Source organism: Durio zibethinus, chromosome 3, assembly GCF_047325235.1.
Source record: "Durio zibethinus cultivar Kanyao isolate XHJ-2024 chromosome 3, ASM4732523v1, whole genome shotgun sequence".
NCBI classification, from domain to species: Eukaryota; Viridiplantae; Streptophyta; class Magnoliopsida; order Malvales; family Malvaceae; genus Durio; species Durio zibethinus.
This window is the reverse complement of record NC_143164.1, coordinates 10,861,727-10,885,161: the sequence shown is the minus strand read 5'-3', so window position 1 is coordinate 10,885,161 and position 23,435 is coordinate 10,861,727. Positions and strand designations below refer to the sequence as shown.

The 23,435-nt window shown below is 28.6% G+C and overlaps 1 protein-coding gene across 2 annotated transcripts; it reads right to left on the bottom strand.

The window, feature by feature from the left end:
* Positions 1 to 12,316: 12,316 nt before the first annotated feature.
* Positions 12,317 to 21,730, bottom strand: LOC111302039 (leucine-rich repeat receptor protein kinase EMS1-like). 2 transcript variants are annotated; one of them, XM_089758435.1, is made up of 2 exons: positions 20,110 to 21,730; positions 12,317 to 13,193 (listed from the first exon to the last, which is right to left on the bottom strand). In XM_089758435.1, the coding sequence occupies exon 1, from the start codon at positions 21,226 to 21,228 to the stop codon at positions 20,125 to 20,127; it is 1,104 nt and encodes a 367-aa protein (XP_089614561.1). In that variant the 5' UTR covers positions 21,229 to 21,730; the 3' UTR covers positions 12,317 to 13,193; positions 20,110 to 20,124. The 2 variants fall into 2 exon arrangements, with proteins under 2 accessions (XP_089614561.1, XP_022753715.2); XM_022897980.2 differs by lacking the exon at positions 12,317 to 13,193 and adding an exon at positions 14,053 to 14,341.
* Positions 21,731 to 23,435: the final 1,705 nt, after the last annotated feature.

Here is a 23,435-nt window from a genome sequence, read left to right as displayed (position 1 = left end):
CAGTTTTTGAAATCATGGAAAATATAATGTATAAGAAATATTTTAAAAAATAGAATCATGCCATAAGTAAGCTTAGAAGATAAAACTAAGAAGAGATTTATAATGAAATAAATAAAGAGTCTGTTTTCAAAAAGTTCTATGGATATTAATAACTTAAAAGAATTCCAAAAACGTTTCAAGCCCGGTGGCACACCTACTCAAAACTGTCTCGTCATCTACTTCATTGGAAAAAATACAAAAATAAAAAATAAAAGAATTAAATAAAATAATATTGATTTAACTTGAATAAAATAAAGGTTCAGGAGCAATAATTTAAGTTAAATCAAGTGCATGCAACAACAACCATCGGATAAACCTACACCCCCAAGCCATAAATTAAGTGTGCGTAAAAACAATAAGTGTAAACCAAAGTGCTAAAGCATATCCAAAGTTTACTCACTCACAAATCGTATTGTGGCACACATATTAACGAAAAATTTATAAATAAATAACAATCAGTATCTGAAGCGAAGTTTCAATGTATTGTTTATAGAATTTTCTTTTTATTGAAAGAATTGCTAAAACACTCGAATGAAAGAGACAATCTAACACTTACCTCCTTGATGGGAAAATCACTAAATTTCCTGCAAGGTTAAAAAAAAAATAAAACTATTAATATGGGAAAAATATGGAATTTTATTAAATGAATAAAAAATAACATACTTAATAGTAAACCAAAGAATAGAAAGAACGGAAAAATAATATATTTAGAAAAAATAATTGAAATCATAATAAATAAATCATTTTTTCATTTTTGCCTTTTTTTCTTCTTCTTGTCATTTGCTTTACGATGGTGATCGCCCTTTTTCTTTTCCATTCTTCCTTCTTCCTTCTTCCTCTGTCTTCCTTTTTTCTTTATTTTTCTATTGATTTTACTGACATTGGATTGTTACCATATGTCGAATGACTGGCAACTCCCTCCCCCACCTTTCCTATGCTCACTACCACCTCTCCCCTATTTTCTAGCTCTCTCCTGATTATTCATAAAAACCTCTGTCTTTGTTTTTTTTTTTTTTTTTTTTTTTTTTTTTGCAAACATGATCTCCAAAACACCGAATTAGACGTCGTTGCCATTCTTTCTTCAGCATAATTCTTACTAAAAAATTTTTAAAAGAATTAAAAATTATACAAAAAAGGTTCAAATAGGTTGATTTTGGACAAATCATGATCACTATTAAAAAAACAAAAAAGGTTGAACAGGAAAGAAACCAAAGAGGAAGGAAAGGAGGAAATGGAAAGAAACAGCTAAAAGAAATCAATAAAGAAGAAAAAAGAACTATAGGCGTTAACACCAAAGAAAGGAAACTAAGAAAGAAGAAAAGAAATTCCCAAATTCAATAAGAAAAGAAAGTCTAACGTTAAAAAAAAAAAAATCAATGGATTTATGTAAAAATCTAACATAACCATAATAATGTGTTTTGATTGAAGGGAGAAGAAGGAAAAGAAAATAAAGTAAAAGAATGTAAAGAAAACAAATTTTTTTTTATTTGGATAAATTTTTAATTTAAAGAAAGGGAAAAATGTGAAATTCAAATAACTTTTGATTTTTTTTGTAAATTCAATTTTTTTAATACCTCAATTTGAAAAAAAAAAATTAAGAAATTTTGAATTTTTTTTATAAAAAAATTATTATGTCTATCTTTCTATTAATACTAAAAATCTAATAAAAAACTTAAACAAATCACAATATCTTGTAATTTTTTTAAAGCTATCTCTTTATTTAAATAAGTTTTACATATTTTTTAATATAAATTTTTTTTATAATTTTTGAGTGATTTGATTTTGATAAATAATTGAATATAAATAAATATATTTTTTAGGTTTATAACATATCAATTAGCTCAAAATTTATCAACGTATATTTATAAAATATCTTCTTGTTTCACTTGATTAAAAATTATTAATATAACAACAATTGTAAGATTAGATAAAATAACAAACATATCATAATATAAAGATGCCATAAAATCAAATGTAATAAAAAGTTATAATTAAAAAAAATTATTATAATAAATCAATTTTTTCACTTTTTATTCAAACATTACTTGTTAGATTTTTTTATTAATTTTAATTATCTAAATAAAAATTACATATATCTTTTTTTTTTAAAAATTTTTTTATTAATATTTATTCAAATATATCATAAAATTATAACTGAAACGTAAGTATCCCAAAAAAATCCAAAATTTTAATTATCCTTTAATTACACGTGTTATCAAATCATATAACCAAAATCGCAAATACTGTATGGAGATTAAATTGTAGGTCGCTTTAATATAATTAGACATCGAGATGAGATGCATGTACTTTCACATCACTGATCTTGTATTTCACACCGCACTTTTATTTTAAAAGATAGAAGATCGAATATAGTGAAAAAATTTAAGGGCAAAAAATTTATGGCGCGAAAAGGAAAAAATACAATAAAAAAAAGAAAATTATAAAAGAGAAGCGAACAACCTAAAAAATAAAAAATGAAAAGAAAAAAACAGATCAATCATGATCTGAAAACAAAATGGAGCCCCATGCAAACTTGATACCACTAATGTTGTATTTCGTGCCAAATTTTTTTTTCAAATCTCATTGAATGTTGATTTTAATATCATCCAAATAATACATAATTATAAAAATAAACTTTTAACGATAATAAATAGAATAAAAAATATATGCAAAATCCAACATAAATGCAAAAAAATTATAAATATTCAAAATTTAAAATGTTAAGTTCACCTGATTATTTTTTGCGTCTCTGGTTCTTATTTCCTCAAACTTGTAACATGACTCATCAAAATCGAACTCGATGATGTACCGAAAATAGTATAAATGAAAACCCATGAACTACATTGCTCGATTTTCAAGACCTATGAACTATCTTTGCTTAAAAGCCATGGATTGTCTTTCCTTGCTTAAAGACCCCTGGATGCAGCGCCATTTTGAAAAACCCCACCGTTGCCGTTTCCATCTTAATTTTCATCTTAATTTCTTCTTTTTCCCTCCCTTCCATCACCAATCAACTCCTCCACTCTCTACTTTCCTTATCTTTTATCTATCTAGTGTGAAATTTCCGTGCAAGAGAGAAAGATATACGTAAAGCAAGCAAAAAAGAAGAGAAGAAAGAGAGGAAGTGCACAGCAAAGAGAACTGGCAGGAGAGAGCTAGCAAGTTGGGTTTTTAGCTTGCTCAAAGATTAGGTTTTTGTTTTTAAATTCTGTTTGCTTTTGATGGATTTGAATTTTGGTATGACTAATGACAGATAGTGATGGAGAAAGAGTCGTTTTTCTCTTATTAGCTTTTTAATCTTCGATTTACCTGTCAGATTTTTTTCTTCAAATCTCACTTTTTTTGAACCAATACAATGCAAAGCAAGCTTCCGGAAGTAAATAAAAAATACCTAAAAATAAATAAATAAATAAATATATAAATGTCCATTACAAGATCTTTTAGGGATTTTTTCAATATATAATGTGTAAATAATAATAATAATAATAAGAATAATAATAAATAAATAATTTTAAAAATAAATAAAATAGATAAAAAAAAAACTTGCAATTAGGTTGGATTGGAGCATGAGTAGGGACGGCAATTCAACCCGTCCCCGACGGGTTCCGACCCGACACTGTGAGATCGATTTTTTTTTTTTTAAATTCGAGTTTCGGATCGGGTCGGATCAGTAAGGTTATGGAACAATCAAGTTCAGGTTGGATTTTAGGCAAATTCGAATTGATATTATATAAAAAATTATTTTTTAATTAATTATTTAATTTTTTATTTATATATATTTATATAATGATATTTTTAAATATTTATATTAAAAAAATAATATTTTATTAATTTCGGGTAGAATTGGGATCGGGTTCGGGTATGAAAAATAAAAAAAATCGGGTAGGATCGGGTTCGAGTTTATTAATGCATAAAGTCGGGTCAGGTTCGGGACGAGCAAAATCAACCCCGAACCTGACCTGATGCCAACCCTAAGCATGAGTCAACACACAAATTAATCAAATCACATATAGATCAAAAGCTCTTCAAATTGATATCGTTTTGGCTCAATATGAAAGGCAAAATCTCTTATTTTTTTCTTAGACCTTTCTTTTCCTCTCTTTCTCTGTAGCTTAGTTTTTTTTTCTAATTTCTCTCTAAAAGTTCGTCAAAAAATTTAATTGGCCTAGTAATTCACAAATTCTAGCATAAAAAATTTCAAATGATTGTTGGAATATTTAAACCAACACAGAAACCACCATAAATACCAACATCCATCTGCTGTCAAAATCTTAGATCACCAAGAATTTAGTCAAAAAATTTAAACATTCAATCAAAAAATTCAACAAAAACCCAATAAAATTAAAAATTTTCTAGAAAGTCAAATAAATCTCATAATCTAACCAAATCAAAACCTAATTTTAAAAATCCCAAAAACCAAGAAAATTTTACCTGAATCCTAATAATCTAAACCAAATCCCAAAAATTCAAATTTCTTAAAATCAAACCAAGCCAAAACCCATAGATTAAAACCTCTCAAAACATAAGGAACCTAAAAACTCCTAGAATTAAACTAATTTGAAAACCCAATATTTCAAAGCTAAAACCAAAACCCATAAGATTTTTAATACTTTAACAGTTGGAATTTGCTTATTGTCTTTTGTCTCTCGTTGATTCTCCCCCCTTTTCTCGTTCATAGATTAAAGGGTTCTTTATAGGGATTCATGCTATTCAATCAATTCCCTTAAATCTGTGATTAATCTATGATTTGATTTTATTTGACTTTAATTTTCTATTGCTATCTATTTTCATGAAGATTGAGATAAAAAAAATTTCCAAGTTAATCAAATCCGTCAATTTCACTCTACATTTTTTCCTTTTTGGTGTCTTGACTTTTTTTTACATTTGACTTTTGATCAAAATTAATAAATCACAATTAAAGTTAAAATATAAAATTAAACTTGAATTCGACATTAAAAATTAAAATTGTGGGCTTTTATCCCTTTGGGCATGAAGTTTTCCAATCAAGGCCTAGTTTATGGTAGAAGGCTCGTTTCAATTATAGAGAAATTCTCCAACAAAATGGGTTGTCTACACAATTCTTAGACAAACACTAGACAAATCGTATAGGGTTAAAAGAAAATTTTATTAGAAGAAACTTTTTCTGTTATATTTTTTTTTCAAAAAAAAAATTTGCATTATTATTACCCCCTAAATACAAGTTGTATCAGAGTATTCCTTACGTATCCTAATTCAAGTAATTTTTACAAAAAAGGTTTAGCATGACCTACCCTAGGTTGGCTCCTTATGGCTCACAATATGCTAGATTAGGATTTTTGTATCTAAAGGTTTCTCGATTGTTTTGCACATCATCGTTTATTATAAACTAGTAAGACACTCCAATCCTTACCCATTATAAGTTGCATACAGAAAAAGTTCAATTTAAATGGAAGTGTTTCGTAAGCAAATGTGGAGGTTATCACCTCATAAAAGCGTAATTATTTTACTTCTTCTTAAAAGGAACAAATCCTGCGCGTTAATGCATATACAAAATGTGTAGGAAAATATAGCAATTAAAATAATATAAGTAAAGAAAAATAAATGACAAAATCAAAGTATAGATGTAACTAACATGCATTACTTTTCAAAATAATTAAAATGCAAAGAATTATAATTAAATATCAATTAAACCATTCAATCTAAAACTTGGGATAACGCATGATTAATTTTTGGCCTAACTCTAAAAAATATTCCCAGCAAAGTCACCATGTTGTCGCAATGTGTGGGTCCATGAACCCAACTACAAAACATAAAAATTTTAGAAATAAAAAAAATGAAGTTGCCACCAATCTTTTTTTTTTAGGTGTGATTGGTCATGTACAAAGGTTATATTTTTAATAAAACCAAAAAACATGAATTTAAGGCTTATCAAAAAGATATTTTTGGTCTTTGAAAATAAAATTAGGCTCGAGAGTACAGTTACGAATGAGAAAGGATTAGTACCCCTACAGTGCTCGTTTAAAAATGATACCAATTAATCATGTGTTATCTTTTGGTATTGGATAAAAATGGTTTTAAATTAAAATTTAATGATAATTCCCTTCACTTTAAAAAAAATAATTTTATTTGGGAATGTTGTGAAAATTTTTAGGTTAAAAAATTACCTTAAAATTTTTCAATATATAAGCAAAATTTAAAAATAACTCTTTTCGCCTAAGATTCACCACGGTATTCCTTAAAAATGAAAATAACACTTTTTTGTTGATGATAACTGTTAATGACTCTCAAATCTCAAGGTAGAGTACCAAGAATTATTTCCCTTGAAATGTTATTTTATTTTGTATTTTGAAATCTATATTTTTGAAAAATATTTTCCATAAAAAAAGATTTTTGTGAAAAAAAAAACCAATGATGCTGTAATTAACTAATAAATAGTAATAATTAAAGCATATATGCATGTGAAATGAATGTAAGAAACAATCTAAAAATAAAGATATGCAAATGTATGTCATGCATGATGATGAGATGTGATTTTGAATCAAATCCCTAAATATAAATAGACCACTTGAACTTTCTAACTTCTAGGTAGAGTTTAAGTGAGATTATTTATACTTAAGATCCTATTTTTATTTCTTTTCTTTTCAATTTTTGAGAAATCATATGAAAAACTTAATAAAATAAAAATTTTTAAGTACCACATCTTTTAGGCGGCATTCAAGAATATATTATTTCATATGAGATTTTAATACAAATCCTTGAAGTTTTGGGATGGCTTTAGGTGTTGAAATGGGTTTAAGGTTTTGGGTTTAGGGTTTGTTTTAGGGTTTGAGTAGGATTTAGGGCTTGACTAGGATTTGAGGTTTGATTTAGGATTTAGGGTTAGGTTTTAGGATTTGGGTCAACTTTAAAGTTTGGTTTAAAGTTTAGGGTTAGGTTTAGGGTTTAGGATTTGACTTTAGGGTTCATGGCCTAAGGTTTGGGTTTTACTATTTAAGGTTCTAAGGTTTAAGGTTTTAGGGTTTAGGGTTTGGGTTTAAGGTAATTTCATAGACACTTGACAAAGTTATGAAATTTGCATTTTTATTTCAACAAACACTTAAATAACACCAAAAATACTAACTTTCTAGCTTTGAAAATTAATTCAAACACCTAATAAACATAACTAAACATTAAAATCTAGTTTGTAAACAAAGCATTAAACCAAGGGAGAAAATGGACATCTCTAGACCAAGCATGGAGTTTTCTAAGCCAAAAGCTTTCACAAGGCTATCTTTATGAATCTTGTATACCTTTCCCACTAAAGAAGCCAACCATTTATCAAAACATCAAGCACTTAAAAAACCAAGTTAGGAATCCACTTATTATCACCAAAAACATTTGTCAAGCACTTATAAAACTTTTTTTAAATAGAAAATTAAAGGAAACTGTTTTTATTTTACCAAATATGTAATAAATAACTAATAAAAGAAAAAATAGATACTAATAAAATTTCACCATAAAAACTCAACAAAAACACAAAGGGAACAATCATAATCACAAAGAAGAGAAAATAAATTCTTTTTGGCATAATACCCATAAGTTATGAGTTTCATCACATTCATATTTTTATCCACTTTCAATCTACATCATTTCCATTAAATTAGTGTGATGAGATGGTGATATAAAGGAGTTTTTTAGAGAAGATCAACCATGGGAAGAATTGTTCACCTCTAAGAGAACCAAAATAAAAAAGACTACATGTTCTGAGAATGGAGAAAGCATGTAAGCATGGATGAGAAAAAAAAAACTACTTTTTCCAATTTTTTATTTTTTTCTTTTTTTTTTTGGTCCACACCACTAACAACTACCTCGTTTCTTTTCCAGCCTTATATGATATATTTCAAAGACCAAGACTCATTTTCCTAACCCTTGGATCAATTTCATTGAAGGTTTGTAGTTATTTTATCCTTTTCCCCTAAGCTTGGTGACCAAGGAAAGCAATTTTGATTATAGGATTTAAACCTTTTAAGATCAATGGCTATGAAAAAATACGACATCCATATTGGCCTATAATGTAGCTGTCCTAATGAGAAAAGACCATTTTACTCTTATTGGTGTTTTTAAACTTTTTCATGATTTTCCCAAACTTTTATAATCCAATTTTCATTTTCATGATTTTAATGGACTAAAAATCATAAAATAATACCTAACTATGATTTTGAGCTTTTCATGAGAAACCAACCTGGAAATGGCCAAATTACAAAAATACCTCTAAAGTGCATTTTGGTAATTTCACTCCTTTTGAAGTGCAATCAAAATTTTTAATGTATAAAAAATTCATGAAATAATACTAAAATATGATATGGAGCTTTTTATGAAAAATTGACCTCGAAAAAGTCAAATTATAAAAATACCCTTAAAGGATAATTTAGTAATTTTACCCTATCTGAGGTACAATTAAGATTTTCAATGTATCAAAATTCATGAAATAATATTAAAATATGATATGAAGCTTTTTGCAAAAATCCAATCTCGAAAAGGCCAAATTATCAAAATTACCTGAAAAGGCATTTTGTTAGTTTTAACTTTTTGGGGTGCAATCAAGATTTTCAATGCATCAAAGTTCATGAAATAATATTAAAACATGATTTGGAGTTTTTCACAATCTCAGAAAGGTCAAATTATAAAAATACCACTAAAGGGCATTTTGGTAATTTCATCTTTATAAGGTGCAATCAATATTTTTAAGAATTTGAATCATAATTTTACTAATTTCAAGCCCTAATAGTCCTTTTCAATTATGAATTCCAAGGGTTGACTCCAGTTCGACTAAGTTTGCTCACATTTGACCATATTTGAACATAAGGCATTTTGGTCATTTTAACTCAAAATTCAATTTTAAAAATTCATAAATCTTAAAGAAATATTGTTTATAAACTAGGCTTAGCTTTAAAAGTATCACAGTATACTAGAATGTGCCTAGACAAAGTTAGGTGTCTCTAGGTACTTTCCGATAAGGAATACCCAAAGCTTATCTTAGAAAAAAAAGGCCTATGGGTTTTTTAAGTTGATCAAACATAGTGAATATAGTGAAGTGAAACAGCTGAGCAAGATGTCAACTAAGGTCTCACTTTTTTCATTGTTGATGAATTTTGAGCCCCACCGAAATGCTTTTGTTAAAAGTGCTAAATCAAGCTTATGTGTCACACACTATATTTGTTAAAGATGTGAATAACCTTGTCGACAACTTAGTGATGGCAAATTATATAGCATTCAGTGATGATAAAATCCTTCAAAGGGTCGAGGAAGCACCGAGGCTTTTTATATCACTACCAGATACAAAAGCCATATTAACGTAAAAGTCTTTATCAATAATGGCTCTTCAATAACATGCCTATATCTATACTAACTAGATAACCTATTGACATTTTTTATATAAAGACTACTTATATAATTGTTTAGGCCTTTGTGGAACCTGATAACAAGTCATAGGAGATATTAAATGCCTCTACAAATTGGACAATGCACTTTTAAAATAAAATTTCAAGTTATGGATATTTCACTGGCATATAGTTATTTGTTTGGAAAACCTTGGATCCACATAGCTTGTGTTGTTCCTTATTCACTAAAGATTAAATTTATCATCAATACAAAGCTTGTGTGTATATCAAGAGAAAAAGATTTGTTAATGTCCTAACCTATAACTGCTCCATATGTAGAAGCCATGGAAAAGGCATTATAATGCTCTTATAGATCTTTTGAGCTGGTTAATGCCATTTATATATGTTTGTGAAAGATCTAAGCTATATTCTTCACATTTGTCCACAACTACTAAAATGGTCACTAATCAAACTATTGGAAAAAGATGGCATCCTAAAGCTAGACTAAAGAAAAACCTAAAAGGAATTAAGAAGCCATTTCTAATAGTCAATCATAAGAAAAAGGTTGACTTAGGATATAAGCCAACCAAAGAATGAAGAATGAAAAGTTTTGACAAGAAAAAGGAGAAAAAGATAACAAGTTTTAAAGGATACGATCCGAAGTTTAAACATATGGTTTTTTCCCTACCTTTTATGATATATTTCCATTATGAGGATGCATCTATCGAAAGTTGCCTGAGGCTTCCAGTGGGAAACTTATGTTGAACATGAGGGAAGCTTTTTCTAAACTTTCAATTCAGATGATAAATGAAGGAATGATGAAAAGCCATGGTTAAGATTTACTTATGTATCCTTGTCATCCAAGCTTAGAGCTGAAGAATTAGAAGGTTATAAAGCTACCAACTATCCTTGAATCAAAAAACATTTAATGATATGAGCTAATTTTGTAATTGTTTGCGCCTAAAACTATTGGAGGATCTGCTCCATAAGTATATGAACATGTTTGCATAGTCTTATCATAATGTGTCTAGGCTTAATACTGAGATTGCAAGGCATAAATTGCCTTTGAAATCTGAATGTAAACCTTTATAACAAAAATTGAGATGAATGAAGCTAGAAATGCTTCAAAGATAAAAAAAAAAAAAAAAGTAAAGAAAAAGTATGATACAGGTTTCTTTGAGGTGGCCAAATATCTAAAGTGGGTAGCTAACATAGTTTCAATTCCCAAAAAGGATGGAAAAGTCTAGATGTGCTTGGATTATTGAGATTTGAACAAGACAAGTCCAAAAGATAATTTTTCTTTACCCTATATCAATACTTTTATGGATAACAATGCCAAGCATTCGATATTTTCATTTATGGATAGCTTTTCATCCTATAATCAAATTAAGATGGCTCCAAATGACATGAAGAAAACCACATTTACAATAATATAAGGCACATTTTGTTACAAAGTCATGCCTTTTCGGTTAAAAAATGTATGAGCTACTTACCAACGGGCAACGGTAAATTTTTTCCATGATATAGTGCACAAAAAATAGAAATATATGTGGATGAATTGATTGTAAAGTCTAGCAATAGAAAGGATCATGTTGTTGACCTTTAGAAGTTATTTAAAGATTAAAGAAATTTTAGCTCAAGTTGAAACCAACTAAGAGCACATTTAGTGCCAAGTTGGGAAAGTCATTAGGCTTTGTGGATAGTGAAAAAGAAACCAAAGTAGATCCAGACAAGATACACGCCATCCAGAATCTATTTTCTTTGAGCATGCCAAAAGAAGTATAAGGTTTCTTAGGGAGACTGAATTATGTTGCTCATTTTATTACTCAGCTTACTTTCAAGTGTGATCTTATTTTCAAGCTTTTTCGCAAAAATAATTCTAGTGAATGGAATAATAAATGCCAAAATGCGTTTGATAAAATGAAAGAATACCTTAAATCCACTTGTGTTAGTACCACTTGTCTAAAAAAAACTTTTGGTTTTGTGTTTGACAATGTACAAGAATTCAATAGGATGTGTGTTGGGGTAACAAAATCAAACCAACAGAAAAAAAATGCTATTTACTATCTGAATAAGAAATTCACTAATTATGAGTATCATAATGTCTAGGTTGGAAAACCTATCCATTAGCTACAAAAATATGGAGTTGCCATCAGTTTTTTTTTTTTAGCTATGTGTGATTGGCCACCTATGTGAATTTATTATTTTTAAGGTTATCCTAAGCCTAAGCTAAAGGTCTCTAAAAAGAAAAAGTTTTGATCTACATCAACAGAACTAAGGTTTGAGAGTCAGTTACGTGCAGGAAAGGTATTAGTACCCTTTTACACCCAAAATTAATACCAAATTAATTATATATTATCTTACCTAAGCCTTATCAAAGATGATTTTACCATGCTAATAAATCAATCCCAATCCTTTTATTTATTTACAAAACATTGTGACACAAAAATTCTATCAAAATGTTAAGCAATCATGCAATAAATATTAAATCATACCATGCAATAAATCATGCAAATATATTATAAATCATACCAAATATCATGTAATAATATAATGCCTATATGATGCTAAAATATTCATGTAAGAATGTCATACAAATATATTAATTATCATGCAATGATATAAAATACTATGCAAATATATTAATAACTATTCATGCAAATATATAGTCATGAAATCAAATATAATTATATAAATATATTAATAATTATGAATAACCATACAAGTATGCACACACAATAAATACAAAAACATGCAATTAAATATAATATTAATAACATATAATATCATATTATGCAATAAATATAAATCATGCAATAATAATAAATAAATAATCATGTAAATAAATATATTAATAATCATGTAAATAGATATGCAATTAAATATATAATTATGTAATTAATAATATAAAATATATAATTAAAAATATAATCATACAATTAATAATATAAAATATGTAATTAAATATATAATCATGCAATTAATATCTTACCAAAATTTTTTAAAATCACAAAATAATAACAAAAAAATAATAATAATAAAGCACAGAACAAGACACGTGACAATAAAACAATAAAACCATGCTAACCAAATCAATTAGCATGGGCCAAAATTCCACGCACGCTGATTCTTTTGGCTGGGTTCAAAATTTGGCTGTTTTGACCATCTTCTCTTCACAGAACCAAAAAGGTTCAATTCAACAGCCCCTTTTGAATTTCGTTTTCAGTGTCTAAATTCCAAAATTTCAACTTCTCAATAGTTTCTTCCCCAATCCACATAACATTGAGCTTCTGCCATACCTATCGTTACAGCCACCACCCAAAGAACTTCCACCGATTCCTCTCTTTTCTTCTCTACCTGGAACCCAGCAAACTTGCTCCACGCATCTCCTGTCTGCTAATTGTGTTGCTCCTGAATTACTGAATTTGATTTCTTGCAATTGTTAATGCTTCAACCTGCGCTCTCTGGGTTTGAATTGCTGATGGTTGATGGTTAGGAAACCGGGCTTTGATTTTGGACGGTTGGGTTTTTCTGATTGACTGTTAAATGTTGGCTGAAAAGGGTTTGAATGTTTCTTGTCTCTCTATTTTGTTCAACTCCTCTCCTTGCGCTACTGGTTGATTGCTTCTGGAAGTTGCTGGATAATTGCCTTTGTATCTCATCAATTCCTGAATTGCTGCCGCAATTGCCTCTGTTCTCCCCACTGCCCTTTTTGCTTTGCAGATTATAGGTGCCTCTTATAGGGATTGAATCCCTTCAAACTTGAAAATTTTTAATTCTATTGAATCTAAGATTTCACAGATTCTGTATGATTTTCTGCATGAATTAAGCCCCAAACTCATAATTGATCAATAAATCTTAGCATTCAATTGAATCAAGACCCAAAAGATCTCTCACGTTTTTCCTTTAGTTTTGACTTTTTTTTTTTTTACTTTAAATTAAAATCAAAATCAAACTAAAATCAAAACTAAAATTAAAGTTAAGATCAAATTAAAGTCAAAATTAAAATTAAGATTTTCAAGTTTTTATCCTTTGAGCCCAAAATTTTATTCAAACGTAATTTTCGATCAAGGCCTACTTCAATTTCGTCAAATTTTTTCGAATAAAATAAGATGTCTACAATGAGTATAAGTATTCATCACTATAAAAGATGTATTGTGCATTGGCTTTAACAGCTCAAACACTGAGGCAGTACATGTTATACTATATTACATGGCTTATAACAAAGTTAAACCCTCGTAAATACATTTTCTAGAAGCCTTCGTTGTCTAAGAGGATTACAACGAGGCAGGTTATGCTGTTTGAATATGACATTGTGTATGTAAACTAGAAGGTGATTAAATAAAGTGCAATAGTCGAGTTCCTTATAGATTATGCTATTGATGTTTATGAATCAATGAAACTTTACTTTCCTAATGAAGATATGATGGTTGTTTCCCATATTGATGAAGGTGAGCCTACTAAGAAACCTTGGAAAATGTATTTTGATGGAGCTTCAAATGCTTTAAGGCATAAAATTGGGGCAATCCTTATATCTCTTAATGAAAATTATTATCCCATTACAGTAAGAATGAATTTCAATTTTACAAATAATGTGGCTAAATATAAAGCTTGTGTTATGGAGTTACAAGCAATAATCAAAAGAAAAGTTAAAGTGTTGGTAGTTTATGTGGATTTAGCTTTGGTTACTTATAGCTACAAGGAGAATAGGAAACAAGGGACTCATAATTAATCCAGTATCATAAGTATATTTATGAGTTATCAAGCACTTTGAAAAGATTCAATTTGAACACTTGCCTAGAGAAGAAAATCAAATTGCTGATGCGTTAGCTACTTTGGCAGCCATGATCAAGTTAGATGTAGAAATTGAAATCTAGCACATCATATTAGATGTGAAAGATTCGTTAGCACATTGCTCAAGTGTTGAAAAAGAAATTGATGGGAAACCATGGTAGTTTGACATCCTGCAATATATCAAGAGTCAATAGTACCCAAAACATACAACAAAAAATGATAAAAGGATTATTAGAAGAATGGCTATAAGCTTTTCCTTTGATGGAAACATTCTTTACAAGAAAGGTTAGATCAAATACTCTTTAGATGCATAAATGCAACTATTAGATCAAATACTCTTTAGATGCATAAATGCAACTAAGGCAATGAAAATTCTAAAGGAATGCATGATGGGATTTGTGGATCACATGCCAATGAGCATATGATGACTAAGTAGATCATGAGTGTAGGATATTATTAGTTGACAATGGAGAATAGTTGCATTGATTATGCTAGAAAATGTCATAAATGGTATATATATGTAGACAAGATTCATGTTCCTCTAACCAATTTGCATGTTTTAGCACCTCATTGACCATTCTTGATGTAAGGCATGGATGCCATTGGACCAAATACCCCAAAAGTTTCAACTGGGCATATATTAGTCTTTATGATTATTGATTCTTTTACAAAGTGGGTAGAAGTTACATCATGTGCTAGCGTGACCTAGATAATGATGTGCAAGTTTTTAAAGAAAAAAATAATATGTCGATATGGACTTTTAAAAAGGATTACTTTTGATAATGCTTGAAATTTGAACAACAAAATGATGAATGAGGTTTGTGTTCAGTTCAAAATCAAGCATCATAATTCAACATCATATTGTCCAAAGATGAATGGGGCAGTAAAAGCTACAAATAAAAAGATTAAAAAGATTTTGGAAAAGACAATTGACATTTATAAAGATTAACATGAGAAGTTACCTTTTGCTTTACGTGCTTACAAAACATCAATCTACACTTCTACCAGAGTCATCCTATTCTAATTAGTTTATGGGATGGAAACTATGCTGCCAATTGAAGTAGAAATCTCATGTTTCAGAATTTTAATGGAGATTAAGTTACAATAAACAAAATGGATCCAAAGTCACTAGAGCAATTAGACCTCATTGAAAAGAAAAAGTTTACAACAATTTGCTATAGTTAGTTATACCAAAAAAAAATTAGGTGAGCACATGATAAATGGTTCGTCCTCATCAATTGTTAGAAGGGAAGTTAGTTCTAAAAAGGATTTTCCAAAATTAGCATAATAATCAAGGAAAGTAGACACCAAATTGGAAAAGACCATATGTTGCGAAAAAAGCTTTTCTTAGGGCATTGACTTTGACATAAATGGATGGAAATGGTTTGCCCAACCTAATAAATTCAAATGCTGTAAAAAAGTACTTAGCTTAAAAAACTAAAAAAAAAAAGGATAATTCAAATTGAAAACCCAAAAGGGCAGTCTGAGTTGAACAGGGTATATTTAAGCTGAAAATCCAAGAATGCAGCTTAGATATGAAGAAAAATACAGCATCATGTGAAGATCTCTTAGTAGAAGGGCAATTATGGTTTAATAAATTCAAAAAAATCAAGAACATTGATTGGATGAGTAACTTTTTTTTTAAGTTTCTATATATAGGGGTAATGTAGTAGCATAAAATAGCTTAATAATCAACTGGATTTCAAAAAGAACTTGTATGAGAGTAGCACAAAATTTTCTTTTTACATAAGTTATAAAAGAGACTCAAATAACCATAACATCTAACTTTTTTGCAAGAAAAGCTTATAAATGAGAGTGATGCAAGGCTACAAATAATGATTTTCTTTTTGAAATATTTTATATTTGATAGAGACAAAAATAATGCAAGGCCATAAAACATTTATAGGAAGAACTTTGTACATAAACTAAATAAAATAGTAAGATTTAAGATGTTTAACTCTCTTTAAGAAGATTTTTTTTTTTTTTAGGAAAATTTTCAAGTTTAGAATTAACTATTCTTTCAAATTTGTATCATCATATGTATGCACTATACATTTTTGCTCCACTATATTCCAAAGAGTTTTAAGCATTTCATATGCAGATTGTTTTCGTAACAAGGTGAACTTCTTAGCATATAAAAAATATGTGATATAATAATATGTATATGTAGTACTCGTGAGCTTTTTCAACTTTGATGTTCAAAAAGACTTAATAATATTAACATTGCATTGTAATTGTAATACCTCAACTTATGAAGTAGGCAAGGAGTATAATAGTAATACTAATATAATTGTGTGTGAGGCCAAAGAAAACTCTCTGCTTTATATTGTGGAGATAACTTTTCAACCCAATACAAAGGAGATGTTCAATCCAAATAAAAGTGATGAAGCTGCGACCAAAAAGTTTCAAAATGATTTACATCATAGTACTTAAGAGATTGAGCCAAGAAATAAACTATAAAGCTACGACTAATAACCGTATTTTCAATTTATAAGAGAGATAATTCTCAACTTGGTATCAAAGGAGATAATTTAATAACAGGTATAAACAATAAAGTTATGGCCAAAAAATTAGTGATATTGCTGTAGCCAAAAAACAATTTTCAATTGGGAGATAATTCTTAACTTGGTGCTAAAAAAGTTCATTTGATAGCAAGCATTAACAATAAAGTAGCGATCAAAGAATGAGTGATAAGACTGCAACCAATGAGTGATTCCTAATTTCATATTAGGGAGGTGAATTCTCAACCCAAAAAAAAAAAAAGATCAAACTTCACTATGTATTAAGTAGATAATTTTTTCTCAATTTATACCAAGGAGATTAATTTTATTCAAAGTAGGAAGTGTTAAATTACGGCCAATAAAAATGGATTTAACACAACGATTATATCAACTTTGTATCTCAATTTGATTTTGAAGATTAATCTTATGTACAATTAAAGATAACTCTTAACAAAGTTTAGGGTAATGATTTTTTTCTTAAAGTTATAGAAAGACAAACATTTTCATCACTTTTGCAATATTTGATAAAGGAGTATGCAATAGAATAGACATTTGTTGGAATAATGCAAGGTTTTCATTTTTTTCTCGTTAAGTTTTTTTCTTCAATTGATTGAAAATTTTAAATGTGTATGCAGTCAATAATAATAGTAAAGAAATACATAGATAGCTGAAAATAATAAAAGGTAGAGATTAAATATTTGTAATTGATTAAACTTCTAATATGAAAGAGTAAATGTTCTAACCAGATTGTTGCTCCACCATTGAATATTCTTATGGCATTAGAATTTTTCGTAGTTGGCAAAGTTGTTCATGTCGTTTGGTAGTGCAAATGCCTCCAGTAAAGTTTTACTTAATGCAAGTGCTCTTCCCTAGTGAAGTTGCCAAAATGTACAAAGATTTTTTGTTAAGGGGAAAAAAAACATTTTAAACAAGTAAAATAGGATATGCCAAGAGAGGATAGAGAGGAAGATTGGAGTAGACCCTAAAATATTGAGTGTAACAACATGTGGTGGTAGGTGGTGAAGCAAAATTGAGCAGAGAAGATAATGAGACTGAGAAAAGGATTTAAGAAGAAAAAATTACATAAAGAATTGAGTAAGTTTACCAAAAGTCTCCAAAAGTCCCTCAATAAATTGTGAAAACTCTTATTTATAGCTTTTAAGAATAGGAATTATATATTTTGAACATTAAATAGTAACAATGATGAGATTGACAATTATAAAAAGTGTTAATGTATTAAATATAAATAATGGTGAATAATGATTGAATTGGCTATTACAAAAGGTGTTAATGTATTGGTTAATGAGAGTTTAATTAGCTTTTGGTGATAAGCATAGTAAACATAGAAATTCACTATCTATTCTAAAAAAAAGGAAAAAAGCATTCATATTTCAGGTAAGGTTAAGAGGAAATCTTTTAACTATCTTCATATCTAATCCATCAAGCCAAGTTCTTTAGAACATCCTAATAGTGAAATTAACCTAAAACCCTATCATATTCCAGAGTTATTTTCACTTCTTTTTTCAGTGAAGTAACATTTGGTGAAGCATCTTTTGTAAAAACAACTATTAATGAAGCAATTTTTGGTGAAAAAGTTTTCGATAAAGGAGTTGCTGTTGTTCTTTAAGAAAGTTGTTCTAAGGACAGCTGTTTCATGAATGTGTTATTCCATGAAAGAGTTGTTTCTTAAATAGTTATTTCGTAAATAACTATTCTATGAAAAAGTTGTTCCATGAATAGTTATTCCTTAAAATAACCTTCATTAGAACAACCTTATCACCTATTCTGACTTATCCTCAATTTTATCAACTTTAAAGAAATTTTAAAAAAATAAAATATTAATAATCAAAATCAAGTATCTACAAAATAAAAAATTAATTATTAATTCATCTTTTGCATCCTTATAATGAATATTTTATGAATATGAAAAAGCTGTTAGCAACAACAGATTTAGAGGCAAAAAGGATAAGTTTCTCGTTAATGGTAGAAATTAGAGTTAGACTCATTATACCACTAAGAACTTTGCTGGTAAGGTAACTACAAAACTAACAACCCTTACCGGTAAAAATGGTACCAAGTTGAATTTCTACAACTTAGCCAACATTAAATAAATGAAGTTCACCATTTAATGCAAAGATAAGTATAGTGTCCAATACACAAAGTTTGATTGTAAGAGCCAATAAGAAGTTTTATTCTGTTTATTTTATTTATCCATCACCAAAAAAAAAAAAAAAAGAATGATTCCATTCTATTTATGCTAAATTACAAACATCAACTTAGGGAAAACTTTTGCTAACCAATATATTAAGCTCATATTTGGTACATAAGTTAATAGATAGGATAATATGATAATTATTTTATATTATGTTTGATTTGTATCTAATTGAAAGAAATATGATTATAAGGAGGATTATCATTCTCTTAGTATATGATGATTCAATCATTCCAAAGTGAAGAGAATTATTTTTAATCTATGGTATTAAATTTATATGTTCTTTTATACGCTTAAAAATTATATAAATAATTTAAATTGTATAAATTTTGATAAGGATAATTTTGATCAATAAATAAATTATCCTATCTTAATCTTTATACATATCAAATATAAGATAGAATGATATTATTTAATCTAATTTTATTTATAATATCATATTATTTTATCCTACCATAATTTTATATACTAAATATGACCTAAACAGTTTGGCTAATATAAGCTCAAACTTAATTCAATTTGTTTATGTAATAATTTTTAAGATGTGGTATTTAAAAGATTTAAATTTTAAATTTCAACATTTACAATGCATTCTTTATAATCATGTTTGGTACACAGGATAATTGATAAGATAAGATAGAATGATAATCATTTTATATTATGTTTGATTTGTATTTAAAGAAAAAAATAAGATTACAAAGAGATTAATCATCTTCTTAATATAGATAATTCAATCCTCCTATAATGAAGAAGATTATTTTTAATTTATAAAATTAAACTTACATGCTATATTATACTCTTAAAAATTATATTAATAATTTAAATTGTACAAATTTTTAAAAATGATAATTTTAACAAATAAATAGATTATCTTATTTTAATTCTTGCATATATCAAACGCAAGATAAAATGACATTATTTAATTTAATTTTATTTATAATATCATTTTGTCTTATCTTATCATATTATTATATATCAAACACATCCTATATTCCTTAAATATAAAAATATATATATTTGATGAATATTGTAATAATCATACTATAACTACTTTGTACGAAAATATAAACACACACATATATATATATATATATATTTGGCGAATATTATACCTAATTAATGCTTATAAGCTATTTAAATATTTCACATGATCTCACCCCTGTTAAAGAAAGACAAGACCATAAACAAAACAATACCAACATTCTTATGAAGGGAGAACATTTACCAACTAATTGGAAATTCACGTTGAAATTTGATTCAACAGCTCAACAACTTGATTCATGGCAGGCCTTTCTTTGGATACCTCATTAGTACACATACATGCAATTCGGAAATACTCCTTCACCTCATCTTCAATTAAGCCTTTCCTTGGAATCTTTTGATATACCATTTCTATCTGTCGATTTTGGGCCATCATTTTTCTAGCCCACTCAACCAGTCCGACGTCTTTCCCTTCGAACCTCACCGGCCAATTGGGCCGGTTTTGTGTGGCAATCTCGATCATCAATATTCCGAAACTGTAAACATCCGCCATAACTGTGGCTGCAGTGTTCCCTTCCCGGTACTCCGGTGGCATGTAACCCATTGTCCCGGCTACTTGAGTGGACACGTGTGAATGGGCTTCCTGGACTTGTCGAGCGAGCCCAAAATCAGAAATATGGGCCTCGAAATCGTCATCCAACAAGACATTGCTAGCCTTGATATCTCTATGGATAATGGGCGTACCAAGGCCATGTAAATACGCCAGCCCATTTGCTATCCCACTGACTATTTTCCTCCTCGTATCCCAACATAAGGGTAACCGGCCAACCGAGTTTTCCTGTTCCTCATCGTACAACCACATATCCAAACTCCCTCTCTCAATAAACTCATAAATCAGAACCCGATCAAGACCCGACGAGCAAAACCCCAGAATCTTAACGATGTTTTTGTGGCGAAGCTTACCTAGGGTTTCCATCTCAGCTCGAAACTCTCGGAGCCCCTGAAAAGCATTCGGGTCGAGCTTTTTAAGAGCGACGGTGACTCCGCTAGAGAGAGTAGCTTTGTAAACGTAGCCGAAGCTTCCGTCGCCGATGATGAGGTCGGAGGAGAAGTTCTTTGTGGCGGCGGCGAGTTCCGCCATGTCGAGACGGTTGAGAGAAGGGTCGAAGGCGGCGCTGTCGCATGTCGTGAGGTCGGGTGGGTTAGGGGCGGTCCGGTTTCCGGTTAAGGATCGGGTTTGAGGAGGGTTTGGGCGGGTGGTTTTTTTGGTTGATTTGCAGATTAAGATAATGAAAGATAAGATTAAAGATACTAAAAAGAAGCTTATAATCGCTGCTATTACTGCTTGAGGACTTCGATCCATTAAGGAAAAAGAAAAATCAGATGAGAAGAAGAAGAGAAGAGGGAGGAGCAGCCATGCCCATGAGACAGAGAGAGAAAAGGAAGCAAATGGGAAATGGGGTGAGCCTTTGTTTTTCAATGTTGCGAGAGGGGAAAGGTCGATGTTAGCCGAGTCGTGGAAAGAACGAGTCAACGGAACAGAGGGGTAGGATACAGTGTGTTGTTAGGAGAAGAAAAATGGCCGTTCAGTTTTTTTTTTTGGGCCTTTTTGGGTCCCATTTTCGCCGTGAATTAGGTGTTTATTAGAATTTTTGGTGAAAATTAGTCAAAACAAAAATACTTGTTATGATCAGATATTTCTGACTGGGAAATTATTGTTGACTTCATTGAGATGTGTATTGTAAAGTATGCATTCATTTTACGTTTTAAGAAAAAATTCAAGTTACATATATATATATACGAGTTAGATGTAAAATATGTACACTTTTTTATTTATATATAAAACATATAGAGGTGGCATCTTTCTTTCTTCATTTTCTATTTTTTATTTTTTTGTTTATTTTTAAAATTTTTTATTTAGTTTTTTATTTTTGTCATAATAATTTTGGGATCGTCAGACGTAATGGATTTTAAAATCGAAAAAAATAAAAGGGAATAGTCATCATCAATCTTTATTAAGGTTTGATTAGTCATCCAAAAGTTTATTTTTTTAATAAAACTATAAAAATGGGTTTAAAATTTATTAAAAAAATAAATTTTGATATACAAAAAATCAGGTTGGGTCTGAGAGTCGGTTACATGTGGAGAAAAATTAGTACCCTCATAACGCTTATAAATTGGTACCATTTAATTATGCGTTATTTTTTGTGTTGGATAAAAATGATTTTGACTTGAATTTAATACTAATTCTTTTCGTTTTAAAAATTATTTTTGCTAAAGTTTTTATTTAGAAATATTAAGAAAATTTTTAAATTAAAAAATTATCTTAAAATTTTTTAACATCTAAGCAGAATTTAAAATAACTCTTTTCGCTTAAGATTTAACACAATAATCCTTAAAATGAAATAACACTCTTTATAAAAAATTGTTGGTGACTCTTCAACATCTAGGCAGAGTATTAAAAATTATTTTTTCGGAATGTTATTTTTATTTTTATTTTATTTTATAATATCAAAAAAAATTTTAAAATGTATTATTATTTTTTATTATAAAATATTTTATTACCAAGTAGTAAATAAAAATTAAAGACAGAATAATACAAATAATCTCTAATAATAACATGCTAATGTATGTATGTCAATGAATGTTATGTAGGATAAGATACAATTTTAAAGTTGGATTCTTAAGTATAATGAGATCACCCCGACTCTCTAACATCTAGACAGAGCTTAAGTGTGACTGTTTATATTTAAGAGCTCAATTTACTATTATACTTTTTATTCATTAATCTTATTATTAAAGCAAATTAAGAACTCGTATGAAAAACTTAATGAAATAAAGTTTTCTAAATATCCCATCATCTAGGCAGCATTCGAGAACAAATAATTTTAAATGGGATTCTCACACGTATTCTTAGGATTTTCAGAAGGTTTTGAGTAAGGGTTTGAGTAGAAGTTTTGAAGGTTTGGTTTTAAGGTTTAGAGGATTTTAAGGCTTGAATTTTAGGATATGGAAGGTTTAGGATTTTGATTTAAAGGTTTGGATTTTAGGGGTTTCGGATTTTATGGGGTTAGATTTAAGGGATTTTGGATTTTTAGGATTAGTGTTTAAGGTTTCGTTTTTAAGAAAATAAGAACATCTCTAAAAATTCTCAACATCTAGGAGAATTTTCGGAGCAAATTTGATTTTAATGATTTTTGAAAATTAATTAAAAAAATTCTTATATACTTCTTTTTATAAAAATTTATTAATAATAACTCCCTAACATCTAGGCAAAATTATTTTTTTAGGAAAATTTTTTTATTCCCTCCAACATCTAAGCAAGAAAAATAATAATAATAATTCTATTATTATTATTATTATTATTAAGCATTTTTAATATATATATATATATTAATCATTATCTTACTTATTTTCATTTTTATTATTATTAAATAATTAAAAAACTTATCCTAACAAATTTAAAACTTATCATGCATAAATGTATTAAAAAAATACTTAAAATAACAAAAATAATAATATATAAAAAAATTCAAAAATTCAAAAAAAAATTTTTTTTACCTGAACCGG

What these genes read in the sequence shown, in the direction of transcription:
- LOC111302039 (XM_089758435.1), bottom strand. Translation starts at nt 21,228, where the DNA reads ATGGATCGAAGTCCTCAAGCAGTAATAGCAGCGATTATAAGCTTCTTT.